Source organism: Zootermopsis nevadensis, unplaced genomic scaffold, assembly GCF_977971745.1.
Source record: "Zootermopsis nevadensis isolate Lab colony 2312 unplaced genomic scaffold, Znev_1.0 Znev_ptg000021l, whole genome shotgun sequence".
In the NCBI taxonomy this organism is placed as follows: Eukaryota; Metazoa; Arthropoda; class Insecta; order Blattodea; family Termopsidae; genus Zootermopsis; species Zootermopsis nevadensis.
The window spans coordinates 259999-287122 of record NW_028259153.1 but is presented as its reverse complement, the minus strand read 5'-3'; the positions used below and the strand labels follow the sequence as shown (position 1 = coordinate 287122).

General features: G+C 41.4%; 2 protein-coding genes across 11 annotated transcripts in view; one reads left to right on the top strand and one right to left on the bottom strand.

Moving 5' to 3' along the window:
- Positions 1 to 308: 308 nt before the first annotated feature.
- LOC110837715 (uncharacterized) lies at positions 309 to 5679 on the bottom strand. Of its 8 annotated transcripts, none has more exons than XM_087352455.1 (4): positions 5113 to 5650; positions 4656 to 4804; positions 2761 to 3079; positions 309 to 1339 (listed from the first exon to the last, which is right to left on the bottom strand). In XM_087352455.1, the coding sequence occupies exons 3-4, from the start codon at positions 2930 to 2932 to the stop codon at positions 825 to 827; spliced, it is 687 nt and encodes a 228-aa protein (XP_087208581.1). In that variant the 5' UTR covers positions 2933 to 3079; positions 4656 to 4804; positions 5113 to 5650; the 3' UTR covers positions 309 to 824. The 8 variants fall into 8 exon arrangements, 7 of the variants coding, with proteins under 7 accessions (XP_087208581.1, XP_087208582.1, XP_087208584.1 ...); XM_087352456.1 differs by having other exon boundaries at positions 4656 to 4721; XM_087352458.1 differs by having other exon boundaries at positions 5173 to 5650.
- Positions 5680 to 5695: 16 nt separating this feature from the next.
- The window catches only part of LOC110837716 (uncharacterized), a 104710-nt gene continuing 83281 nt past the window's right edge, over positions 5696 to 27124 (top strand). For all 3 annotated transcript variants that reach the window (XM_087352447.1, XM_087352445.1, XM_087352446.1), the window contains exons 1-2: positions 5696 to 6119; positions 6519 to 8024. In XM_087352447.1, coding sequence (XP_087208573.1) covers positions 6604 to 8024 — 1421 coding nt within the window. In that variant the 5' untranslated portion in view covers positions 5696 to 6119; positions 6519 to 6603. The remainder of the gene's footprint in view (positions 6120 to 6518; positions 8025 to 27124) is intronic.

Genomic DNA, 27124 nt, shown 5'->3' with positions numbered 1-27124 from the left:
AACAGAGATTGTGGGTGCATCCTTTCGTAGCCGACCATCCTACAAGTGGAATGTTCTGCAAAAAATACTCTGATTTAAGAAAATATCCTGATAAGTTCTTTAGCTATCTGCGTTTATCCATAGGATCATTTGACGAATTATTAACTATATGTGAAAATTATTTGACAAAACAAGATACCATTCTGTGAAAGTCCATCAGTCCTGAAGAGAAGCTGTTCGTTACAGTAAGGTTAGTATTGTCTTTTACTATATTCCTGTAATTTTTATAGATTTTCATTGCGGATGCTGTGTTTATGAAAGCTAGTGACTATAAAATAAAAAGCAGTATTTATTAAACAATAATTACTACAACCCTGTTCAACAAATCAACATTATCAGATCAAGAAATGAAGGGTTATTAGGAAGGAGAAATGTCCACTTTTATCACTTTGGAGGGAATGAGATTTACCTTTATCAAAACTACATACCTGGAGTGAATTTCAATTCTGCAACAAAGAAATAAGTAAAAAAAAAATTCTCCATACACACACTTTGCATTGTTAAACGTCCATACACATTGTGCATTATTGAATTTGAAATGTTTCAGTTCTTGCGAATCACATGTAATATTACATGAACAAACGTTATTTAATAAAACATTATAAAAGCAGGTTTCTTCTTAATTCACATTATTTGTACTTTAATCGAACATTTCTCATAAAACCTCCTTGCATCAGTCACATAATTTACTGACGCAGTTCTATAAAGGTATCGGTAGTATTACTTGCAGGCGATCAAGACCAATATCCGTCTCGGTACCAATGTGGATTAGGGCGGCCACCGCGTTAACGAAATGTTGATCTTCCTCGCGGGTTTTCCTGCATGACTTCATTTATTAAAGACATGATGTTAATTTTTAATGTCATTTTCTTTTTGGGGGGAACTGATTTCAATGAAGTCAGCAAAGAGAGCAAGAACATTTTATCTTCGTCATCTTCAGATTTTTCGTGTTGCTCCCTTTTTTCAGTAGATTTATTCAGAACTTCCACCAAAGGATCAGTTTCATTCTGAATACTTTGTTGCTTTGTCTGAAACCTTTTTCTTTTCCGAGATCGCTTTTCTACATTATTTTCTGTATCCTGTGTTTGGGCTTCTTCATTTCGAGAATTGTCTGTGGATTCTTCTTTGACATCTGCGTCTCTGATAGCTACTACTTTTTGTAGAAACCGTAACTGTTTGTAGTACACATATTCGCTTTTGCGGGAACCAGCACCAGACCCCGATTTTATTTCTTTTTGACGTTTCACTTCTCGGATGTAGCATCCTCTTAAGTTTTTCCACCTTTTTTGTAATTCATGACCTGAAAAATAAATTGTTTTCATTCATTACAGGTACTTAGAGACTGCATGTACGTTCATGGACCTACATTACAACTTTCGACTCGGTTATTCGACAATTACGGAAATTATACGAGAGGTGGGTAATGTGATTTGGCGCAAACTGGAAACATCTTTGTAAATGCCCACTACAGATAACAAATGGGAGATAATATCGGCAGGATTTGAAAGAAATGCTAACTTTCCCCACTGCATTGGCGCAATCGATGGGAGAAACAGTTATTCATCCTGCCGACTCTGGTTCACTTTGTTATAATTATAAACATTATTTTTCTATTATATTGCTTGCTGTTTGCGATGCAAATTGTAAATTTACATATATATATATTTGGGTGCATACGGGAAAAGTAGTGATTCATCTATATTTAAAGAAAGTACTCTTTACGAGAAACTCAGAATCTCCTTACACATTCCTAAGCCAAAGCGACTTTCAGAAAATGGTGTAATTGAAGTCCCGTATGTAATAGTGGGTGATGAAGCATTTGGCTTACATGTAAACATTGTGCATCCACATGGTAGCAACAATCTCAGTTATAAGAAAAAAACATTTAATTACAGACTATCTAGGGCTCGATGATATATTGAATGTGCATTTGGCGAATATTTCATCGTCCATTGAATGTTGATATACCTTTAGCGATAAAAATTGTGAAGACTTGCTGTGTCCTGCACAATTTTGTATGTTCAAGAGAGGGTTATAAGTATGACGATACTCTACAAGTGACAGGCTTTCAAAGTGACATGGAAATGGGCAGAGATTTGTCTAGAGGGGGAAGGTCAGCACTTACTATTCGCGGCAAATTTGCAAATTATTTTGTCAATGATAATCCTTTGCCATGGCAGGATAGGATGATAAATTGACATGGCAAAATATAATTTCAAATTACTGTGTAACGCTTTTTCATATATTACGTTTATGCAGTGTAAGTACAAATACGGCTGTACTTTCCAATTTGGTAACCCGACTTTCAAGTTTTTGAACAACATTGAGCATATTGGGTTTATATCGTGGTACCGTACTTAATAAGTGTAAGTTTCGGAGAGATAAGATCGCGCACACCACTTTTTTTAAATTCGCATTAAAGGCGCGTCTCCCTGAACCAATAGCAATTAAGAAGTGGACCGGCGATCATTACTTAATAATAAACTTATTAATGCACTTCAGATTGAAAACGCAAATACGATTTATTTCTGTACATACAACTTTTGCAATCGTGAACAGAATTACATTCTTATTTTTCATTATTACATATACTGTTAATATTAAGTGGTGATATATCGATAGATATATAGATTGTATAAACTGATAAACAAAAAAGCTTAAAAATCAAGTTGCCATATTGGAAAGCGGCCCCACAAATAAAGCCATCGAAACACTTCTTACCTAATTCTTTTTTTTCTGCTATAGATAAATCTCCTCCTCCAAATATGTGCACAAGTTCTTCCCAGTTTCTTTTTTTCAAGTCCCGGTTTGTGTATTCAATACCAGATGAATCCCATAATGATGGTCGGGACTGAATTTCAATTACCAAACTTTCCGTGTCGAAATTGTCCATGTTTTAAAGAACACAAGCACATATACGCACGGACGTCAATGGACTAGCCTCAGACTGTCGTGTGATGTTGATTTGGCCTTGGCAACGATGCCAGTAGCATTAGCACTTGGCAGCGATGCCAAGTTGGAAGCGCTGTCGGACGGATGCCTGGTGCGATATATGACAACTAAATTAATACATCGAGTTTGGCCGAGATGCTGGCAGCTGCGCCATGACCGCCCTGAAGGTTTCACAAAGCAATGGAGGGTAGTTGTGAATATATTGAATAGGGAGTCCTAAACAGCTGACAAGGCCTGGTTGGATGGGAGCCAACAATTCCTCACCGTAAAAGCTGGATGTTATGAACTATCACATACGGCCTCAGACTTGGATAGGAGGATAACATTAAAATGGAACTTGGATATTTCATGTTGATGGCATTCACCGGTTCAGGGTAGGGACTGGTGGCAGACACTTGTGAACACGGTAATGAACCTTCGGGTTCCGAAAAAGGCAATTTCTTGACTGAGTTGCAGTGTCAGCTTCTCAAAGACTGCTCTAGCAAAAGATTCCAGAATCAAATTGAGCCTGACGGTAGCCAAGGTTCAATAGAAAAATTCCAAGTTTAGAGACTATTGCTAGCAGAATGTTAGTAGGGTTTTTACAAGTCACTTTTCAGTATTCATTCCTTACGTTTTAAAATCTTGAGTAAGACACTAGTTTAGTGTCTTACTCAAGTCATAAGTCATTTGTTTACTCGGCATTGTTATTGGTACAACAATGCCGAGTAAACAAATATAATGTAACATTGTCTGTTGATGTAATTGTTTGGCTACAAATTGTATGACGATGATGACAAATCACAAATTTTTATTGAAAAGAAAATTACACTGTACAAAAATGTTGTGTATAATTATTATCCTGGGTTACTTTCCATTGTTTTTTTTTAAATTTATAAGTCGCAGCACACAGATGTCACTGTAGCTAGAGTGGGAACTTAGAATGTGCTACATAAACATGAAAAGTTTATTGACATGCGATCTGTCATATACTTGTATAAATGCACATCACTTATGAAACTACAGTAGTCCATCATTTAGTGATGTCTGTTTTCTTCCAGACCTGAATTAACTCAGTTCAGTAATGATGGGAGAGAAGAAAATATATACAAACACCCCTCCACCCCCCAGATCATAAACCAAAGACATCTTGGGATAATCAGGGACTTCATATGTTTGCATTCAGAATTACTGTTTGATGTTCCCTTGTAACCTTTACAGCAGTACCAAGATTATATGTTTAAAAAGGGTTCATTTCAGATGCATTTATGGTGTACATCTTATACTGCCACAGTTTTCGATTACTTGTGTAATACTGCTGATAGGCACGAAGAAGTAACAACCAGCAACAGAGATTCTCAATCATTTAAGAACTGGAGAACACATTCACCCTTTTCTTATGAACTGCTAGGTTACATAAGACAATTTACTCAAAGATTATAGTAGTCTATTAAAGATACTTATTTTCTGTTGCAAACAGGTTTGCAAATTACTCAATTTCCTTTACTAAATTTGATGTTTATTTATTATTCACATACATTAAATGATGGCTGTTTAATTTAGGTAGTGATCATGTTTTATTTGAACTGATATGAGACCACGTTTAGGGGAATGAGTGATGTGTGGATATATGTCATGCCTGACTTTTATGAAGATGTTCTCATTAGATATACAAAAGAGTTCACCTTTTCACTCCTCACAGGCAAGCACAATATGCATACACTCCAGAGGGGTGATATAAGTTGCTGGAACTGCAAGACAGCATTCAGTCATGTAAGACAAGTGATTTGCTTCAGTGGCAGAAGCATGTGTTCAACAATTCAATACCAACAAACTATGGAGTAAATACAGTTCCAGGAGATTATAAGGTTCAGAACAATACAAGACACACATACAGAAGGTAAACAACCAAATGCAGCAAATCAAGTGAACTGGATATGGAATAACTGGTTTTATTAGATCAATACCAAAGAACTAAATTAGCATTTGTAATGGAGGTTGTCTGTAGTTTATGTAACTAGTTATCAGCAGCTCAAATCAAATGGCATTGAATAGGAATAATAATTAATGAGCTGTAAAGGTTATGGAAAGATATGCTATTATCCTAATTTGTAGTAGTATTTTGGTAATATCAACGCTCACATTCAGATCTAAACCTGAGACCTCTCCACACGAAGAAGTGCTAACCACAAGGACTCTTACGTTCGATGACGTTCATATAAATCTGACAGATTAACCACTTCTAGTCCAAGCAACACCCCTAGATTATGTTCCGTACTGGAAGAAGTTTTATGTACACACTACTAAATTATCAGATATTATGAAACACTTAGTATATTTAGCACCACACCACGCACAACATGAGAGTCCTTACTCCTTTTTTTATCTTCTATCCAGATATCCATGTACTTTGCAGCAGAACTTGCTTGTGCTTCGCTCTTGTGTTGAATTAGCAAACTATCCCGGCAAAAAATGTACAAAGAAAAAAGTTCCAGTTGCTTTCCATTGTGTTGAAATCCGAATTTCGAATAGATTCGAACAGTGTTTCTCTGTCATGCTAGCAAATTAAATAAATAAAATCAGATTACATTTAATTTTCTGTATTATACGAAAACAAATTTTATATCTGTTGTCGATTAGATATTAAACATAGAATTACACGTTGGCAAGTATAGATTCGTGAACACTGCCATGATTACGCTTTTTACATTTCAGTTGTTTTATTGAATTGCATCATGGAACCTAATAAGCCGTCGAGTACCGCAAGGAATTCTGGGAGTGAAGGAAGGGAACCATATTTTTCCGATATTACATATGCGAAAATATTGTGGAGGGAAAGCAAGGATTATTCCGTATTGTATTTACTTATGTCATTTATGTGAATTCAGATCAAATTTACAATTTTAAGGTGTCAGTAAACAAAGTGTTTGGTTTCTTAGTGTATCATTATAAAGCAGACGGTTGAAAACAGAAGTGATTTCGCGCAGGTGTTGGGCAGTTTACGGGATGCAGTGTTGATGACATTGATATCAAAACAACAGCCGAATACCTGGATAGGCCCTTGTAGTTGTGCATATTGTTTGAAGTGTAATGTCAGGAAGGAACATCTTCCCGGAAATACAAACATATGCATCAAATACGTCATGCAGGTATGTTAATCTGCATATTTATGACATGTAACATGAAGTGCATTCATTACGTGATTTGTGTAATGCATAAGCCGTAGGTTTGAGTATAGCAAAACTGGCACGTCCATTATGAGGTTATATCATTGAATGTTATGTTATATATTTGTAATGTTCGATCATATTAATGTTACCGACTGCCAGTTTTTCTGCATTTGTGCGGAATTTAGTATGTGGATTTGTTACTTAATGGTCCTTGAGGAATATTTAAATATAAGTGCGAGTGAAAGTCAGGTTAATTGCAAAATTCCATTTGAAAGGAACATAAAGTGAAATTTGAAACAGTATAGCGGTATGAAATTATCATTATGCAAGATTTGTGGGTTATGATGATACTAATTTATACTTCTCCATTAATTTCAGAGTTTACCAGGAATAGTGGCGTGCCTATGTACATGTGGTGTGTCAGTGATGGTGGTGGCTGTTGTGTTGGCAACACCGTTAGACAATGGCTGGCAAGCCTGAGCCTCCTCAAAATCACATTCAGCACCATCAACAACCACCAAATGTGCAGAATGTTGTAGTGTATGTGTCAAATGATAATTTTTCTGCTCAAGCATATGCTACAGCAGTTAATCAACAAAATGTTACTGCTTCATATCCTCCACAACAGTCCCAACAGAATGGTGGAACATTCAACCCTTCAACGCAATCAGTGGCCCCCATAGGGGCACCCATGAAAAATGTCAAACCTCCTGTAATTAAAACTCAGGACTTCCCTACAAGCAATGGCCTCATTGGTAATATTTCCTTACCTCAGCAGGCAAGTTTCTATGCATCGACAAATACCCCAGGTGGGCTTGTGCAAACTAATGGCTTCCAACATAGTCATGGTTCAAATATCATAAATAACATTGCATGTAGCAATAATAATGTTGGTCACACTGATGCAATTTTGAACCAAGGATTTGGAAATGGTACATCTGTTAAAAACCTTGTGAATTTAGGAGGCCATCCAAACATTGGACAGCAGCAGGCTGTTTGTCCAGGCAATATTGAGGTACCTTCCGGCATTATCAGTAATTCTAATGAGCAGCTCTGTAATGGGTATTCTGTTGTGCCTCAGCCTCCCCAGGCCCTCGTGCACGAACAGCTACATCATCAACAGCAGCAGCAACATCATCGTCAACAGCAACAGCGCGTCGCTGTTACGTGCGCCCAGACATTCTTCAGCAGGCCTGACCAGAAGAATAATGCACGCAACGAAAGTGGTGGCAATAGTTCCTCAGTGTCTCAGGCTCTTGCGGCAACTAATTTTATTACTACATCTCAAGGTGGAGATGCCGCTAACGTAGTGGCTGTGATGGGGTGTGATGGGGGCACTGCCGGTTCATCAACACCTTCAAGTGGGACTGTCGTCTTCCCAAGATGTGATTCGGTCCGGTCGGAAACAGCCGAATCAAGTTGTAGCAGTTTAAGTTCGGCAGACAGTCAACCAGATGCTGGTACAAACTCTTTGGCTTTGCTCCTTCCACCTGCAGCAGCAAGTCACCATTTGACTCCAGTGAATAACCCTCATTTAGTTACGAGCGGGAACAATAGTTTAGTTCATCAGAGTCCTGCTGTCCACCCTGGTCTTAACAGTGCTGCAGGCATGGTGATGCTAAATAATGGTGTGACTGTACAACAGTCTGGTTCTCAGGCTGCGGGAATAGTGCGAACACCCAGTGGTGCCATATCACTTTCACAGCAGCAACTTGGCAATATTGTGTTAGCTATGGCAGTTCCTCCAAATACTGGACCATTGAACAATAACAACTTGATTCAACCGACAGTTTCGTCGGTTCCTGTGCAGCCAGTGGTGCCGACTATAACGGTGCCATTCGGTTGGAAGAGACTCCACATTAATGGGGCTATCGTCTACATCAGGTCAGTCTGTAGCATAGCACGATCATTTGTGAAGGGGGCCTTCATGTGGTGTCCCCTTTGTCAGTTAATTTTTTCCACTTATAAACATTTACTTCAAAGCATTTCAAGAGTAGTGTCACTTTTTATGCGTTATTTGCATGAAGTGCATAGGGAGAACACATTATGGGCTGGTTGAGTTGATCTGTCTGTCCAGTCAGTTCAACTCGAGAATGACTGGACACATTATGATGAAATGTGGTATGGAGGTTGTGCTATTGTGCATGACCTCAGTATTTACTGTATTTTTTAATATCTGTGAGCGGTGATGACAAAATGACAGTTAAGGGAAGTGAGGTTAAGTTATGTTTGGTTATGTTTCATTTCAGTTTAGGTTAGGATAGATGTTTAAATACAAATTTTAAATGTTGGGCTTTCGTTTGTGGGAATTATAAAGTTTTTAATTCTGTATTTCGAAATTTTAAAGATTTTTAAAATTTTAAAATTTTGAGTGTAAGACAGTTTTTGCGGTTTTTTAGGGGGTTTACAAATTTTAAATTGTATGTAAATTTATTTATTGAGACACGGCAGATGTAATACCTTTAAATGCAGCTAACCACTGGTCTACCGAGGGCTACAATACTTATAGGTGCTACCAGACAAACTTCCTTCCTAGAAAACTGCTGCCAGTTATGTGAATTCGTCGTTGGTCAGTGATTAGTAATAGTATAATAATGATGATTTATGTGACTTCTGATTTGCTGTGTTTAGTTCATGCAGCTCCATTTGGAGCCTCTGTGGTGCATTGTCAACTATGATATTAAAAGGGGCTGAATCTTGTCTCTTGGCTCTTACATTCTTGAAATCTCTCATTGACATTATTATATTATTTAGTGAACATAATTAATCTGGAAAGAATCTATAAATATGTTACGAGGTTAGACCGGTGTTGCAAAGTAGAATGCTAAAGTCGAGTTTCCCAGAGGTGATGTTTGGTCTGGAAGGATTTGACATGACTTAAAAGTTTATGAACTAACTGATTTTTGCCTCGTAGATTCAAATTTAGCTCGTTTGATTTGGCTGTCTAATCCACCAGATGAGCAAGGTTATGAACCGAAGCATCGTTGACAGGCTCTGGCATGTCCTTACCTTCAGTTACCACGAAAGAACATGTACTCCTAATGCCATAAAACCAATTCAACATTTTTCTCTTTATTTTAACAGTTGAACTTCATAGAAATATTTCAGATTAACAAATTGCGCCTTCAAGGAATTGAAGAAACTGGTGGTGGTGAAATGTGATTTTATAAAATTATAAAATTAACAGGCTCAGATATATGTGTAAGTTATTATTGACTTGGCACGTAAATGTTGCTGGTGGATTATAGTGTGATAAATGCTTAATTTATTTGCATTCAAATTCAGGGAATTAAACGTGGCTCTTTATGTCTGTAACTAAGCCAATCTTCCAACCATTGAAAGTACTCTGTATAAATGCCATGAAGTTTATTAAAAAACTAAGATGATGATTTGACACACAGCATCATCCCTAGGCACGAACACCGCAAGTTTGGCAGAGTCTGTGTACCTTTGTCGGTAGCTAAGAAAAACACATTAGATTTGGTGATCTAAGCCGGCGGCAAGCTTTTCGGCGTCCTCGGTCACTGTGTGACGAGGAAGATTCGTGGTTTGTGTGTCCTTAGATGGTCATTGCATGTTCAGTCAACACAGCACCTGGGATCTCAGCGACGTCACGGAGTCTGACGAGCAAGTGTTAAATATGAAGTTTTTCCTTACACTTTCCTGCAATCTGATTCACTTACGTTCTTCTAACTCTGGATTTAATTAAGAGCTAGAGCTTATTCTTGTACCATTTAGAAGCTCTTAGGTGGGATTTAATTTGGCACATCACAATAAGATTTTGAAGCACATTAACATTTTGGCCTTGATTTATGAGAAATCAGAAACCATGTTTAATTTACTTTCTCTGTTATTCTGTAAATACAATTTTTTGAAAATGTCATTTGAAATGAGTGGGTTGATGAGATTCCTTTCCACTGTTGATATGCGTGGCCTGTTGCAGTTCCTGGACGTACTTTTATGAGCACTTTTAAAAGCTGAAACCCACAAAATGTTTGGCAGTGAAAGATTTACTGCGGCCAGGGGGGATGTAAAAATGTTTGTTGAATTTCACTGTCATTCGCTTGTTACACTCATGCAAGCTGCCACATTCTGTCGCGTTTGCAAGTTAAAAATTCTGTCTTCGACTTGAAGATCTTCATCTTGCGACTGTGCTGTATGTGTGGTGGTAGACACACATTCACTTCTGAAAACAGATTTTTTTTGTGCTTAGTTTTCTGAGGCAGGAATGACGCAGTGTATTTGTTCAGTACCTGGAAACGCTCGACCTTCACTCTTTGCCGTGGTCTTCAACAGTATAATACTCGACGGTGACTGAGGGAACGTTTGCAACCTGTAAAGGTGTTTTTATCTGCTGCTCATAAGGGTTTAGCAGCTTTCAATTGTTTCTCCCTGATGCTGATGGTGTCCATAACGATGTGATCTTTATGATAGCAGTAGTTGACATTTTTTTATGTTTTATACTATCGGGTTGCTTCGTCAGAAAAGCAGTCAGTTTTTGTCAAATTGTTAAATTTACCAGGAAGAAAGCTGCGTAGTTTGTTTTTGTTTGAATGACGTGCTCAGTGTCGTTTTTAAACAATGTTATATAACAACAAAACAGCTGTATCATTTCATTTTGTGAATAATAGGCAAGAAATGGTTGAAAGAGGAGAATAGTAGAATGTATATGTTTATTGTTTACGTCGTTACACAGCACACAGAATACTCCTGCAATTTAAATATGGATAAAAATATTAAAGAAAGGCAGCACTTAAAAAAAATACTACAAATACTGTCCCCAGAAACAAACCCATATTTAAATGATGCTGATAAGATAATCTTAATTAGATATTTAACAGCCTGAAAACACTGTTATCAAAATAGTCATATTACCATCTCCTCCAGCAATTAACCAGACTACTTAAACGCCTTTAAAATTTTAATACCTCTTGATGAAACAGAGGACATAGTTGGGTACAAGAAAGTCCTTATATGTACTGAAGTGAGATAGATTTATACAGCAATATATTTTACAGGCGTCTTCAAACAACATCCACAAAAGAAGAGTTTTGTGAAAATGCAACCAATCAAATTAATACGAGAATACTCCGCATTCGGACAATTCTGCTGTAAAGAACAAAAGTTCGTGATGCACGACTTGTGTATTATGAATCGAAGAAGAGGTTCTAGTCTTTAAGTTTAACTTAAGAAGAAGCAACAAATATTGTAACTGCGGCCCTAATTTATAGAAACCGCAACCTAGGATATTTAGCAGTGAAAATTGAGCAAGGAACAAATGAAGTTGGACAAATCAGCCTGAAACGTGTAAAGACGTGAGATATTTGTTTGTTGTGTACAGATGGCAGTAATAAACACAAACTTCACTTCACAACAATCGTAAATAATAGAAGAGCACTTTTTTGATTACTTATATATTTATTATTTGTATTACGATTCAGCATTTCATTTACATTATTTTCTAACATACAATCTTTTATTTTCCTTCACGTTCTCGGTGTACTGATCCGTCCATTTTTTGAAAATTTAAATAATCTGGTGTTTCAAATTTGAACGTTCATTTAGTTCAAAAGTATTATATGCTTCAAATATAATAATACAGACTATCAGTAATTAATTTGTTCATTGCTTTTGCCAAAATGTGGTCATCAGAGAAGTAACGAGCCTTTCCTTTCCACAATTTGCAAACAACTTCTTACATCTGGACCACTTGAATTTTTTCTTATGCACCTTCTTGCAGTGATCATCTGACTCTTCAGTAGGCCATTATGCCTTTATGCACTCTTCTCATAAATCCTCTGTTTCTTTCGGATATCTTGCATTTGTGGTACTGTACATCGCCGCTGAATAACAGCTGTATGAGGAATGTTATAAAGTCTTCTTGATAAGGCCTTGACAGAATATTGTCTTGCTGTCTTTCTTGTGTGTCTGTCATTTGGTTGGTGCTAGTGGTGACAATGGCATGGACTTTCTTGTTGGCCCTGGCTTGGTACACTGTAAGTGAAATATCACCGCGCTTGTCGTGGTATAGCTCCCAGGATGATTCCGACTATCATCGTGTATTTCTCCTTCCACCTCGGAGGCGAGTTTTGGAGTAATTGATACTAGTAACATTTGCGTACTTATTAAGGTTTGGCTGGATAAGACACACTCATCACATGGATAGTATTCATCCCTCCCCAGGTATCTGGAATCCAATACATTTTCTGGCCACGTGCTTCGTACAGAGGCAAACTGCCCTCCTTGGAAATAATAGTTTGTCTGTTGTAATATTTGGTTGCACTTTATAAAAAGAGTTCTCTAATCGATTCTAGACAAGTTAAACCAAGGCAGATTGTTGAGTCTTAGGATTGTCATTATTTTGGAGAAGTGATTTGGGGGTATTTTACAAGGGGTCAGATTGTCCGTCCCCCTCTCTGGGCATTGTAGAAAAAAACTTGACCAGTGTAACAGTTAACTTTTGCACAGTGACTGCCCCTCACAGATAATGAAATATTACGCAGGGAAATCTCTGTGAAATGAAATTGGTTTTGAGACATTTTATCCCCTTGTGGACATCTTAGTGTTAAAGGAGGTGGACTTCCTGTTTGTGGGAAGAACCTAAGAAATGCTTGTTCATGGTAGAAGGAAGTGCCATCTTTAAAAGGTGTGTGACAAGTGCAGGAGGAGTTTTAGCAGTTGCAATTTGTATCTAAAAACCTTTTCTTAGAGCAAGAAGATAACGCCGAGATTGAAACTGATAGTGCAGTCATTAAATGAAGAGTTGTCACAAATAACAGATGGAAGTGAGGAAGTTACAATTTTGACTCTTCTTTTGTGAGACTGCGGTGTCAAGAAAATGGAAGAATAGTTCCCTGGTGCCTCGAACTGTGTGTGTCTGTACTGCTCATCAGAATGCAGAAGTGATGCTTAAAGGGTTCGGACCGGCTCAGAAATGACATACCAGAATATTGAGCTCTCTGTGTAATCCTCCTCAAGATCGTTGTTTCCTGAACGCTGGATCAGGTAGATTGCAAAATCTGCTTGAGTATTTATTAGAGAACTGGAGCAATTTAGAAGAGAATGATAACTGAATGTGTTACAAGCATTGGATTTCGACAGATGGATCAGCACTTGAAGCCGTTGTGATAACAAATTTGTTGATTGCGTGCCACACTTTTTCGTTGCTATTCAGCGAGCGTTGTGTTTGATGGAATAAGTCTGACTTAGAAGTCAGTGCGGCCAGTTTGCTGTGTGATAGTTAATTGTTTCTTCATTTTTCAAGACGAGCCACACGGATTCCATTGGAATAATACCCCTGTGAAGTTTGTTGCCTGCAGGGGATTTGGTCCACTGCTGCTGTTCACCGCCTTCAGAAATACAGTTTTATTTTGAGTAAAGTTGCCTGTTTCATTATTTCTCAGGTGGGAAGAAGATTTTGGCTTTCCATCTGAATGGCATATTTTGCCACTTTGTGTGGCAAGAGTGCACCAGGTGGGACCACGAGGAAACTTTAGTAAGGGCAAGCTACTAGCAGCCCTACTGAAATCAAATCTTGGATTTATAATGAAAGTAGATCCGAGAACAGCTCCAGGACTAACATGTGCTTTAATATCTGCTGAAACAGAATTAATGATTAAGGAGTTAAAGCACGAGAAATCGCAAATTATCTTGTAAGAATAATTGACAATATTTCCATAATGTCTGTTGATGTCAGCAACTTTTGTGTTGAAGGGCTCGATGTGTCCCTTGTGACTTTTTCAAGCTCGTGTTTTTAGTGGATGAGATTTCATGTCTGTCTTGGGATAATATTTTTCTGTGTGTTAGACAACTTTATGAAGTCAATATATTCTTATTGCAGAAAAAAAATACATTTTGTTAGAAATGACGGTCGAACGTTAAAGATTATATTTGCATGTTGTGAAATATAAGGAACATTTGTTGCAAGTTATTTGTCCGTGTTTGCTGTCATGGGTAACTAATTCGCACTTCCAGGGACTACCTGTTTCGGGTGCATACACCCATCATCAGGTCGTAAGTCTTCTTTCCAGACCGTGTCATTGTAATTCTTCTCAATTGAAATACCGGGTTCTTACGCCAGTCGTTTGTTAATTTAAATAATATTTTGATCGTAAAATTGGATACAATTAAATAACATTAATTTTTTTACCACAGTGCTCTAGATACTTCAATACCTTTTACAAATTAAATTCTACAACCAACACAGTAATCTACCATCCACTGAGAACGCATTCAACACAGAAGGTCACCACGGAAGTATATATACAGGATGAGTCAGAAGTATGTTTACAAACTTCGAGTGCGTGTTCCAGGATCAAAAATTAGAAAAAATGTTCCTATGAACATGGAGTCGCGGATGTTTCATTTCCAAAATAATGACCAAAAATAAGTTTCAATGAACTGACTTTATGTCAAAGTGAATCCAGCTTCCAGCAAAGATTTTCAATTTGGACAGGAATTGTTTCCGACGTGCTTATTGGTCCACACATGCTTCGATCGCGTCTAAGAGGACCTTCATATCGGCGATGCTTAAGAAGACACTTGCCACGTCTCCCTGAAGATGTACCACTGAATACAAGAAGACAAATGTGGTTTATGCACGACAGAGCCCCAGAAAACTTCTCCCATCGCGTCAGAGATCGTCTCAATGAACAGAACCCTCAGCGAGGGATTGGGCGTGGTGGCCACCGAGGTCACCGGACCTGACTCCGTTGGACTTTTATCTGTGGGGTCACTTGAAGTCCGTCTTTTATGCAACGCCCATGAACAATGAAGACGACCAATGGGAACGCGTGCAGATGATTCGAGGAAACTCTGGAGTGTACGAACGAATTCGTGAGTCGTGTGTACGTCGTGCTCGTGCGTGTGTGGAGAACGGAGGAACAACCTTTGAGCATCTGTTATAAAGAAACATCCCTGTCCTTATACTTGGCAATAAAGGCAGACATTGAAAATTATTTTTGGCTATTATTTCGAAAAATAAGCATTTGCGACCCCATGTTCATAGGAACATTTTGAATTATTTTTGATCCTGGAACACGCACGCAAAGTTTGTAAACATACTTCTGACTCACCCTGTATATAAGTGCAGTGAACTTATATCAACATGCGAACATAAACAAGGTATTATGAGCGCTGTGAATTTTAACCAATTTTAGGTCCGAAATCTTATTTTGTATTGTTAATGGATGATTAGCGTAAGAACCTGATATTCCAGTTGAGAAGTCTTCGAGTGACGCCCTGACGAACATGTGCAAAGGCGGACTGCTTGTTAGCCGCGGGCGTGTTAGAACAATCAGAACGGCTATTAGCAGGGCCATAGGGTAAGTTGGGTTGGAGGTAAGATTTTGGCATGTCTGACAAATCCCAACGTCAACGCCCAAGGAACGCAAGCTCTTCTGAGTACTTCCATGGCCGCTAGCAGTGGTCGAAACGTGGCAGAGGAAGGTAATGAATATCTCTCCTGCCCGGCGGTCGTGGATTAGGTGATTTTAGATTCGGTTTGGTGTTTTTCAATTTCTATCTCCACGTTACTCTTAACATTCCGTAATTTTAATTTTTAATCTTATCTTTCTTTATCTCCGTTGACATGAACTCATCCTCGTGTGTAGTTTTTCTTACCTGGTTGAGGTTAGGTCGTCCTAACGGGCCCCCACACCTGAAGACGGCGGACGAAAACCCAACAATCCAGATTGCAGTAGTTTTGTCTAAATTCGTTTCTTAACGAGGGTTTGGAGAATTTTCCTTTTGAAAAAAATGTTTGTGACGTGCTTTGATTTGATATTAGTCGTGTATAGACTTAATTTCTGTCTCATTGCAGCACGTAGGCATTCAGAATGTAATGTTTCTAGTGAGAACCGCCTTTCATGCTGTTCTATAATTATAAAATTCTAAAAAAGAATTTTTGAGAATGAAAGAATTTCACCATCTTCAGACGGCAGTTATTTAAAGCCACATTTTTTATGTGATACGTTTAGCGCGCGTAAACTTGTCTGTCGTGTGATCGCCATGGCACGTGTGCGATGTGCGTCTCCATCATTTGAAGTTCCGAAGCGGGCGACCGGTCTTTACGAAAACTTTGTGCGGTTGTTAATTGTAGGAAGCGTCAGGTGCGGATTCTTCCGTGTTCTGCGCGTTTCGCCTGCCGTCCGGCGGGGAAACTACAGGATGCACAAAAACTGCGCGTCAGACTCGATCCCTGACCCGGATGGAGCGAGTTCCCATCCTGTTTCTTTGTGACATTGTCTTCCCAAGTAAGCTCTTCTTTTCGTGCGCTTTTTGTGTCTCACTTGTTTGAAACGTTTCTTCGGATTTCCTTCTCTCAGTTAAATTTGGCGAGCTGTGATTTTTTTTTCCTCGACGTATTTGTTGCTGCAGACGTGTACACACAGCCACGGTGGTCTAGCGGTTAGAACGCTGGCCTTGTAATCCTGGGGTCTCGGGCTCGATTCCCGGCGGTGCCCGAATTTATAACTTGAGTCGGGCAAGGCCGTGGTCTAGGCAACACAGAGTTTTCCTCCGTGGCATCCCAACAATTACTCCATTCACACACAGAAGAAGGCAATGGCAAACCACTTCTGGATCATCTGCCAAGAACGTATATGAACAGGTCCCAGTCCGAGAAGAGAAAAGGATGGAAGGATCCTGTTCATATGGACCTGTCGTCAGACAGAACACTAAATATATAGACATGTACATCAAATACTGTATTTAAATCCTGTCATAAACAGCGCCGTATTTGTCGGTGTCTGGTTTGAAATTCGGGCAGCGGAAACGCGCGAACGTCGTTCTGCGTGACCAGCGGAATTATCCCGCTCGCTTTTGCCGAAGGAGAATGTTTTGCGTTCAGAGGAACTGCTGATGGGCGGTGGTTTTACGTGTTTTCGTCGTGGTTCGGCGCAACAAATTCCTGCAAGAGATATTTCCGGAGCGCCGAAGAACCTCCAGACACGGGAAAATATTTCGTCACGTGGTGGGTCTGCGACGTAGTCGGAAGTTCGTGCGAACTAGTGGAACAAAAATCAAGGCCTTGTACGTTTTCTAAGTCCCACACCGAAGGGACTTGCGCGCGCAGCTGGTTTAGTAATTAAAGTGATTCATAATCTCTACGTGTCTGTGCCAGACATGTAAGATTCGAAAGCAAAACGGATGTTAACATTTTTTGCTCGCTTTGACATCCATTGCCGCCGGTAGGCAAGTTCTTAGCGCTGGAGACCACGAAGACCTACTCATTTGAATATTTTTTTCCCTTGAAAAATATATTTCAGAATGTCCGCGTGAAACTTATGCCGCGAACAATTCGATATTATCGCGGCATTATCTGGGCTGCAAGTATCTCTCGTTACGTTTTTGATTTTGCTGTTCCTTGTTGGAATTTGACTGTGGAGAAAAGGCACACGACGCTTCCTTGTAAAGGGCAGCGCTTGCACAGACTTGAGTTGGCGTCTTGGTCCTTGAGAGCGGTGTTTCTTCACAGCCTGGCGTCTTTAACAAAATGTCCAGAATTCCTGAGCTTAAATCGCCCGTCGTGCTCTGTTCGACGTTCAGACGAAGTAAAGGTCGGGTCGCACTTTCTGGGTTGCCGCAGTAATCGACGAGCAGCCGAGGGTCGACCCGCTGGTATTCGGAATGAAGGTCGCCTGAAGACTCGGTTGAGGAGGCGGTAGGAGATGACGAATGACTCCGCTGTGAAGGGCCAGGTGAACCTCCTCCTGAGGTTGGTAACCTGTCTGTGGGCTGAACGAACACTGAAGCGACACGCCGGAATTCTAGGTCAGTCGTTGTGGAAGACGACAGAAAGGTTGGTGCGGAAGGGACCTGTGCCCCTTCAATGGCTGTCCGATTGAATGACCCACTGATGATTGAGGACTGATGCTCAAGTGGCCAGCTGAGGCAGCAACGAAGTGTCGAATACTACTCAGGTTTCCCGCGCTTTTCTCAGTTGCCACGGCGTTGTTGAGAAGGGAAATGGCCCAGTCTTGAAGGCCTTTGACCAAAACGATCCCTCCCTCCCTCCGGAGTCACCGAGCCCTTCTGGGGTATCCCCCAGACATCCACCTACCAGTGACAACAGCTGATTCTCCAGATATGTCGAGGTCGTCAGCCAAGACAAGAATCCCGTTAGTGCAGAATTTTACAAGGCTCTGTTCACATTGCAGAAATGGTTTAAGCTTGCAAGGTTCTCGAAGCATTTCACCTTTAGGTACCTCATTCATTGGTTACTTAGGTTGCTTTTCTGGTCAGAGGGCCCAGCGGATAGACCTTATCGGACCTCTCCTATCAATACCATAGATTAATACCGACTTGAAGGTTGTTAAATTAGTGCTCTGTGTTGACAATGCAGTAATGAACTTACTAGAAAGGACCTTGAGTGTCGATATCAATTGTGCAATTTTGATTTTATTTTAGAACCTGCAAAATATCGGTTTGTGTCTTTACTATTGCATATTCCATTAAGTTATAATAACATTAGCAGTTTAAGTAAGCCGTCTGGTTCACACTGATGTGTTTTAGTTCGAGATTATCTTAGAATTCTCATAATGTGAACATTAAGGAAATGGTAAATTATTAATTACATCTATAAAAGTAATTGTGCAATGTAATTTCAGGTAATTACATTATCATATTTAAGTCGTCATATTCTGTACGAAGTAAATGTAGATCATCAGATAGCAGCACCAGTACCACGTTCTTTCGCGTATTAGAATTGCATATGACACAGAAAATAATTGGCTTTCGGATGTTCGGCGGTGCAACCCGCCAGGGCTCCCGCTCGCCCTGATGGTGTCTTCTCGTCGGTGCTCCGTCCTTCTGTCTGTCTGCCTGCTTGTTTCTTGCCTTCGACAGTCCTCGGATCGATGCCAAGAGGGTTGACTGCATGTGTCAGAACTGGGATGAACTTATTACTTTAAAGTTATTTCATTTCTGAGGACAGTCTGGACGATGTTTCTGTTGCCATTGCGAACAGAAACGTGCGCACTTTCGCGTAGTTCTGAGGTGGGTCGGGTGAGACGACGACCACGGCAGGAGTTTCAAGATTTTGATGAACGTTGAAGAGGAGTAGAAGCTGATTTCTAGTGTGGGAGTTGCTGTCAGGGCGGATGTTTAACAGATGTCGTCTTGCGAACTTGATCCGTTCTTGCACCGAGCCACCATACGTCCTTGAGGGGGAGGGGGCGGGGAGTCAATGAACTCGGCCTCGTGTGGGGGAGAAACAGCGTTTGTTTACATTCGCAGATGTGGGTCTCTCTTGGGTTCGAGTGAGTACTCCTTGTCGCATGAGGAAAGAGGACAAATGGTTTGCAACTGTCGGCGATTTGTCAAATCAGTTTTGCTTTGCAATGAAGTGTGTGGCGGGCCGGAGTCACTTACGGACTTGGTCGATTGTAGAAATAAATGGACTTGGACGCTTTTCGCACCAGGCGACCACGTGTCCTTTCGTGGGTTGGAACCAAAGTCTTGTGGACATCACAGGCTTTAGTTGTGTGTTCAAATGGCACTTATGTGGTTTCTTCAACACCCGAATTCTTTTATAATCTTATTTAACAACGATGTTTCAGTAGCTCAGACGAAAAGTGTCGAATTAGACGATGATAGAGAATAGTCAGTTGGAAAGGATGTGGAAGGAAGGAAGGATTTATCCTGTCCTTTGCCTGGAGGGAAACACGAAAAACCCCAGTCATGATCTGAACCCCGGGCCTCCCGAATACGAAGCACCACACCACGAGCTGTCACTCGACGGGGAAACTAGCTGCTACCGACAGCGTCTTAAAGTAGGCCGCAGATAAGTAGAATTGGTTCGGAAGGAAAATCTTCCCCTCAGACTTTGTATAGGCAGCGTCACGCTCCGTCTGTGACCCAAAAGGACGGCTTTGCGCAGGCGCCGCGTTGTTTGCAGTTGGTATTTGACTGTTTTATGATGCAAAGTTTCTAGTTGGAGCAGAGCAGAGAGGAAGACCCATTCTGGTGTTCAAACACGCGACAGAGAATCTTGGGCTACGTGCGAAGAACGTGGAATTGGACACGATGAAGTTAAATACGGAATTAATAGGAAATTACGGAGACAAGTAGAAAAACCACGTGTTTCGAATTTCTCCCGTTCCAGATTCTGCATTTCCGTCCGTGTGGCGAGACCCATGAGGCCGAAACAGGCTTCTTACTTTCTTTCGTTCTGTAATCTCAGCAGAACTGCGCTCGGCGTGTGGCTGCTTCTTGCGGGAGTGGACGATGGTCAACGAAGTTGTTGAGACGTTAAGAGCCCGAAGGTTTCCTGTGTAATGAAAGTAAATCGAAGTGGAGATACTGCGTCCAGAATGACGAACTGGGGTTACAATTGACGGGCGCAGGTGCTGAAAGAGGAATGGGATTCTTCTGTCGTGCTCCAGCTGTGAGGTGGAGATCGTGGACGCCCCCTGGTGATCACGCACATTCTCTGGCTTTCTGTCCGTGGGCTGCAACTAACATAAATTAATAGTTTTTAATATCAAAACGTGTTTAATTACGAATCAACAAATCGGTGGATTATCTTGATTGTTACTTATCGTGGGACCCCACAGTAGCTCATGCATGTACCTTTTTTTGGTTCAGTTTCAGTCGAAAAATCTTAAACTTGTATGAGATGCGAATCTTTTATTAGACATGGGCGTTTTAATAGTTGAAATTGCTGACGGAAGAATTGTGTGGGTAGGGGAGACCGGGTAAATTGGAACCGCCTGAGGAAAAGTTGCAGCGAAACAAAAGAAGACGAGCCGTATTTTAGTTACTGATGAATTAAGTAGCATCTGAATACCGCCACTGACGATAACGATCGTCTGTGATATGGACGAGGGATGTCGAGGGGCTGCATCGACCACGATTACCCCCCATTTAGAAACGAATTCAGCAGCTTCAAGGACCAGCCGAAGCCCAATCAGTATTTCGCTGCTCGTGCTCGTAACTAGGTTGCGGTAAAGTGTGCGAATTTCATGGACACTAAACGGAATTTGTCACCGATGACTTAGGGGACATTGGCATGCAGATATGATGAAAAGGCTCCGTGTATACGGCCGAGCGCCTTCTAGATGCATTTCCAACTGAAATAAAGTGATGGGAATTAATTTTGATGTTCAAGCTAATTTGTGACGTTCCGGGGCAGGAGAGGACATCGTGCCGGCATCTGAATTAATTATTTATTTATTTTGTCCAGGTTTTGGTTGTAGGACAGTGATGATGCGTGCATGTCGGTGGTTTTTCGCTTTAGAACTTCGATCTCGCCCAGTTGGTTTCGAGAGTAGTGGACTCAGATATACGGAGCGATAGAATTACAGAACTTTATTCGTGGAACGGCATTAATAAACACATCGCAAGTGTGTTCATGGAAAAGAAGAACAGGAACACAATTAACACATTTCTTGTTAAAGTAAACAATTAAAATTATTCGTTTGTCAGGAATTTTCCCATCGTCTGTTCTTTAAAATCACGACGTTTCGGAGGCTGGTTCTGTATCCGTCTTCAGGTGAGAGGTACCTACTCTGTTGGGCCCCTTAGATAGAACTAGTCTCTGTCACTGGACTAACTCTATCTAAGGGACCCAACGTATAGTGAACATGATTGTAAGATTTAAATAAACTTTTAAAAAATGTATTTATTACAATAATTATCAGAAAGTTTTGTAACTCTCTATGTTTCTAATTAAAATTAACATGTACGATATCTTGTTTCATTATTCATTTCTTACTATCGTATACGATGAACCATAGCGGATACGTACATTATAATAAAACGTATTGTGTAGACCAGGGGTCGGCAAACTACGGCCCGCCGCCTCTTTTTGTACGGCCCGCGAGCTAAGAACGGATTTTACATATTTAAATTATTTGAAATTTCAAAGTACGCGCTATAACCAAACGGCCGAGTTGAGTATTTGAGAGAAAGAATTCTATAAATGTCTCTCCAAGCGATGAATACGGCCAATTAAGATCAAATGCTCGGGGATTTGTATCTGTATTTGGCAGCACCTACCTGTGTGAAAAGACATTTTCAAAGATGAAATATGTAAAATCTCAATACAGGTCAGCATTAACGAATGAATATTTACAATCAATTTTGATGTTAGGGAGTACTGAATTTAAACCTCAGTTTGGTGAAATGTTATCTCATAACAGGCAATTCCATTCTTCTCATTTGTAGAGCTGTATTTCGAACAATTGTAGTCTACTTATTATTACGTTACATTTTGTTCAATAAATTTGTTAAAACTCGGTTTTTTCCTTGTTACATAAGTAGGCTCGAGTTTGCCTCTTGGCCCGCAGATCCTAAAATATTTACTATTTGGCCCTTCAGAAAAAATGTTTGCCGACCCCTGGTGTAGACGATTAGATGTTTAGTACATGGTTTCAATGCTATAACATGGCTGCTAACGTATCCGATACGTATCGTAAAAGCTCAGGAATGCAAGACACACATAACGAACAAGAACGTTAACAAACAACGTCTTGGAACGGAACTCGTTCGTAAACCGAGAGTTTCCTGTATAGAATTTTTAGCAGTTGGAGTGTTTGGATTTGCTGTGCCAGACCTGTCACACATCAAAATACCTCCTCCTCCCCCCCCAAGCGCCTACATTGCGTATAGTGGCACACTTTAACAACGAGTCCCAGATTAGACGAGGTTTCCGGCGCGAGGAATTGATTAATTTCGTAATTTTATCTGGAACTGGTACAAGTAATGCGATTGTGGGCGGGTTCCTAACCGTCAGATCGGCTCAGTGTGATCCAGAGATGATATTTTCAGCTTCACTCATCTACGAACAGTTTCGCGGTTCTAAGGACAAACCCCCATTTCTGCGGGAGATTTTGTGGACTAAGGTTGTAGTGGTTTACTGAACTGAGTCTCTGACCACTTCTCTGAAGTGCTTTTAAGACCAACGTTTTTGCTTATCCGTTGAGGATTCTGCGACCTTCGTCACGGACTCTACAACGTGCATCAGACGTCATGAGGCACTCGGATGGATGTGATTTTGCAGCTTATGTAATCTGCAGGAACGGTGGCGCCTCTGACCGAATACGTATTTCGCTGCTTAACATCATCCACCGATTCATTGACTGATTACTTCTCGAAGAACCTATATTTCGTCCAGACTCCCATTACCTGTTGTCTGTGTAGATTCTTTCCGTGGTCATTTTGTTGAAGACTTGTGTGTTCTTGGATGCTGCGCCTTCGTTTGAGAGCTGCTTGCTGCCTCAATGAGCATTCCAGAATACTGTCGTCTTCTTAGTCGCCGCCGTGAGAACCTGAAGTCTCACGCGTCAGTGTTGTTCGGCTGACGTGCCTTAGGTCGTGTTTGCTGTTCCTTTTGGAAACTGGTACTGAATGCGACAGTCGGTGGTTCGCCTTACCCGGTTACAGTACAGAAGTTGCTGACACACGACGCCCGCCCCTACAGGGTTTCGAACCCAGGCTCGTTTTTCGATGAAGATTTGAGGACCGCACCTTTAGTACGATTCCACCATCGACCATTATTACTTACTTAATCGTAGAAGATCTGAAAGTCTTCAGAAGAGTAAAATGATCGTGTGTTTTTAACGTTACTATAAGTGGTGCCTCTTTATTTCTGAGAATTGTGAGCCAAGATAAGACTTTTTTTTAAAAAAAAAGATGCCTGCTGTGATATGAGAGGTTGGCAGTCCAGCCCACCCTTAAGCCCCTCATCTTTCGTCAATTTGATTTTGTCTCCCGATGTCGATGTGACAGGTTCTGATCGAATTATCCGAGTTGATTTCAGTGCCCAGAGTTCGTCTGTACTGAAGGATGGTTATGCGGGTTGCATAGCAAAACGGCGTTCACAATGCTCGGTAAAGCATTCGTCTTTAAGCTCCGCGTAGAACACAGTGACCTACCGGCTGAGCCAAGCGAATCGATAATAAGGCACTTAGCAGTCAGTCCCTTGGCTCCTCTCCCCCCCCCCCTCTCTCTCTCTCTCCGTCTCCGTCTCCTAATTGATCCAGCACAATTCTCCGCACTTCGTGCTAGATTTGAGCAGCACAGTTCTCTGTTCTGCCCGCGGGCTTGGGGACTTCGGATTATTTTACAGGATACTGAGAATTGATTTGGGCATTTTTTTTTGGGGGGGTAGGGCTTTTCTCACCGGGATTTTTAAGAACATTACATGGCGTGCCCCAGAAAAGACGCACGCACGCACAGCGGCAGATTTGGTGGCCACGAAGCTGGCGGTGGTATTTTTCGACATTCGTGCTAGACTCGCTGATTCACTGCTGACGTGTGCCATGAATTAATTTATTAAAATGTCTTTATATTATTGATCGAATGTTTGTATGCTCGTTTTGGGACATTCCGTATTTGTCGGTTCCTTCATGAGCGATGGCGTGTGTCTACGGTTAAGTACGACGATGCCGGTTCGAGTCAGGAGTTCCTTGTACAGTTTTATGATTCGTGCTGTTAACGCCAAGTTCTCTGGAATTTTGTGGAATTGGTGGGTCATCTCATGTTTCGAGCAGCAGTCCATCTCCAGCCATGGGATTAAAGTGTTTTTATCCAGTTTTTCCGGACTTAATTGGTAGCCTACACGTGAAACAATTTGGGTTTTGGCACGGCTATAATGAGAGCCGAAAACATTTTTGTGGTTTCTAAATTGTCGCAGTCAGTGTGCTAAGCGGTGTTTTATGTTTTTGTCGTACGTGCCAATAATTTTGTAGGCGAGAACGGTCGGATGGATATTCACTTTAAAACTGAGCGCATTAATTCCCAACACAACAGCGGACTCGTAGGCGAACATCTGCACGGACCTAATTTGTTCCCGCGCCGGGAAGCGGTTGACCTCAGACGCGCAGAATTGTAAACTTTTGGCCACTTCGGCAGGTTCTCCTTGCTCGATCTTTGCCACGAGGCGGTTGGCGATCGACCACTAGCGTGAGGCGTCATATGCGGTGAGCCGGGTTACCAGTGGTGCAGAACCAAGGCAAGTCCGCTTGTAGTGTGTTAGGATCGCCTGAGATTCGCTCTGAGCTTTGTTCACATGTCTGTTACTTATGTCTATTTCGTAGCAGACAAATGTCAGCCGTGAGCGGACCCTCGATTCGCTCCGCAGCCACGTCGCTCCCGAGTACTTAGTGGGGCCTTCTTGACGTATTGTATTGTCTTCAGGTAGCCGCGGAACTTCAGCTCCAGCGAGTTGTTTCAACAGCGAACGAAATGTCATGTTTGCTAACTAAGCAATTTGCGTGTAGTGGTCGGAAGAATCCTTTACCTGCGCAACATGGTTCCCGCGTTGAGGTAAAGTTTCGAAGCGGCCCGGTCATACGACAGCCGTTTTGAAAAGCATTGTAGTTATTTCTCGATCCCTGCATCTTCGTTGGCATGTTAGACCGTCCATTATTACCGCTACACTTGAAATTAAATCTCGGTACCGTGCGTAACTTGAAACGTGGATGAAGGACGTGCCTCCTATGTTTTGTTCTGCCAATGCCGACGGTTCAAATCTTCTCCTGTGCTCCCAACAGCAAAACTCCGAGAACATAAAGCCCACCGTTTAAACTGCTCCAGAAGATATGCATATGATATATCGTTACGAGCATTTCTGAGGGGCACATCGCCTGCATCCTCAAGGTAGAAGAGTTCTCTGTGAGTTTAATGGGACAGTCTCATGTCAGGCCATATTGTGTTTACGTTGCCCTCCGGAAAATAATGTGTGTGGAACTTAGGAGAAATCGTCTTGTTTCCAAGACTTAACCTTATCCGAGTTTCGCATTACACGTCTTTGTCGTGTGTCGATTGGAGCTTTACGTTCTTGTGTTCTCGCTTCTGGAAATGGAGTCTGACGAAATAAGGAGGATTATAGCGCCAGAGTATCTGAATCGTTTGCGGTTTTAGAGCCGAAAGGAGTAGAGCTTAAATGTGTTCAACTTTTCAGTCATCATCTTCCGCGATGTATACGGTTCTTCGTGGATGTGCAACGCCGTTCTTAATTTCGTTCGTATTTCTCAGCTGAACTGCGTCGCCGTGGATGAGCCTCGAACACACGGCGAGGAAGAGCTGTTGTGATTCACTGACAAAGGAAGTTACAGGTCTTCCGAGGTTAAGTGCTGCATAAACTGTGTGAATCGTTGCAGAGCAATTTCTTTGTTCGCGTCTTCTCATCTTTGTTCTGTTAGATCGATCTCGCGCTCTGGGTTCGGAGCGGAGGAGGTACTTGGCCCGTCAGAGAATTGAAAGGTTCCTGCGCTCCAGTGCAGAGGCTTCGTACTCTTCGCCGATCGAACTGACGCCGGTGGCAAGGGGTGGGAGGTGAACGCGAACAGTTCTGGTTGAAAGATGTCGGTGAACAGCCACGAGGTGGCCGTACAGCGAGGTGACTGGGAGAGAGAGAGAGTGTTTATTGAAACAGCTCGTCAGTGGGTCGAAGTGAGTCGAGGTAGGGTGAGTTCTAGGTTCCGTGACTAGAAACCCTGGTTTGGAGGCAGTTTCTGTAATAATCGTGAGAAATCTTTAATGTGTTCGCCGTTCCCTGCTCGGTTTTTTCCCCTTCAATTTTGCGCGCGTTCAACCCGCGGGTCGCCTCTCGACCTCCGCAGAGGCAGCCAAGACGAACGCCATGCGTCTTCGGCGCACTCTACAAGCTGGGCCGTCCAACTTTGCGACATTCCGTCTCATGAGGTATCGAAGTGCTGTTCGTACTGCTTTCACGTGTGCTGACTCCGGTGTTTGCTCTTACGAGGGCGTTGCTCTTGCGAACCGCATTATATATAACACTTCCTTTGTACACTTTTGTAAGCCTTTGGATGTCCGTCAAGTCGTGTGTCGGGTTTGATGTCCGCACTTTTGTGTATGTTCCAGTTTTTACCCAGGCACTTACTGGAGCAAGAAACACGATTGGTGCCGCACCTCTGTTAAGAATGTTAAATCGATCGGCAACGTATCTTTCGACATTTACCCTCTTCATTCTACACACGTTGCCCATCTCTGCCGCCGACGTCAACAAGGCGTTTGAA

Bases quoted from the DNA above. Each gene is read 5' to 3' on its own strand.
- LOC110837715 (XM_087352453.1), bottom strand. From the start codon at position 2,932: ATGGACAATTTCGACACGGAAAGTTTGGTAATTGAAATTCAGTCCCGA. The intron at 1,340-2,760 runs GTAAGAAGTGTT...TTTATTTTTCAG, and splicing joins AGCAGAAAAAAAAGAATTAG to GTCATGAATTACAAAAAAGG.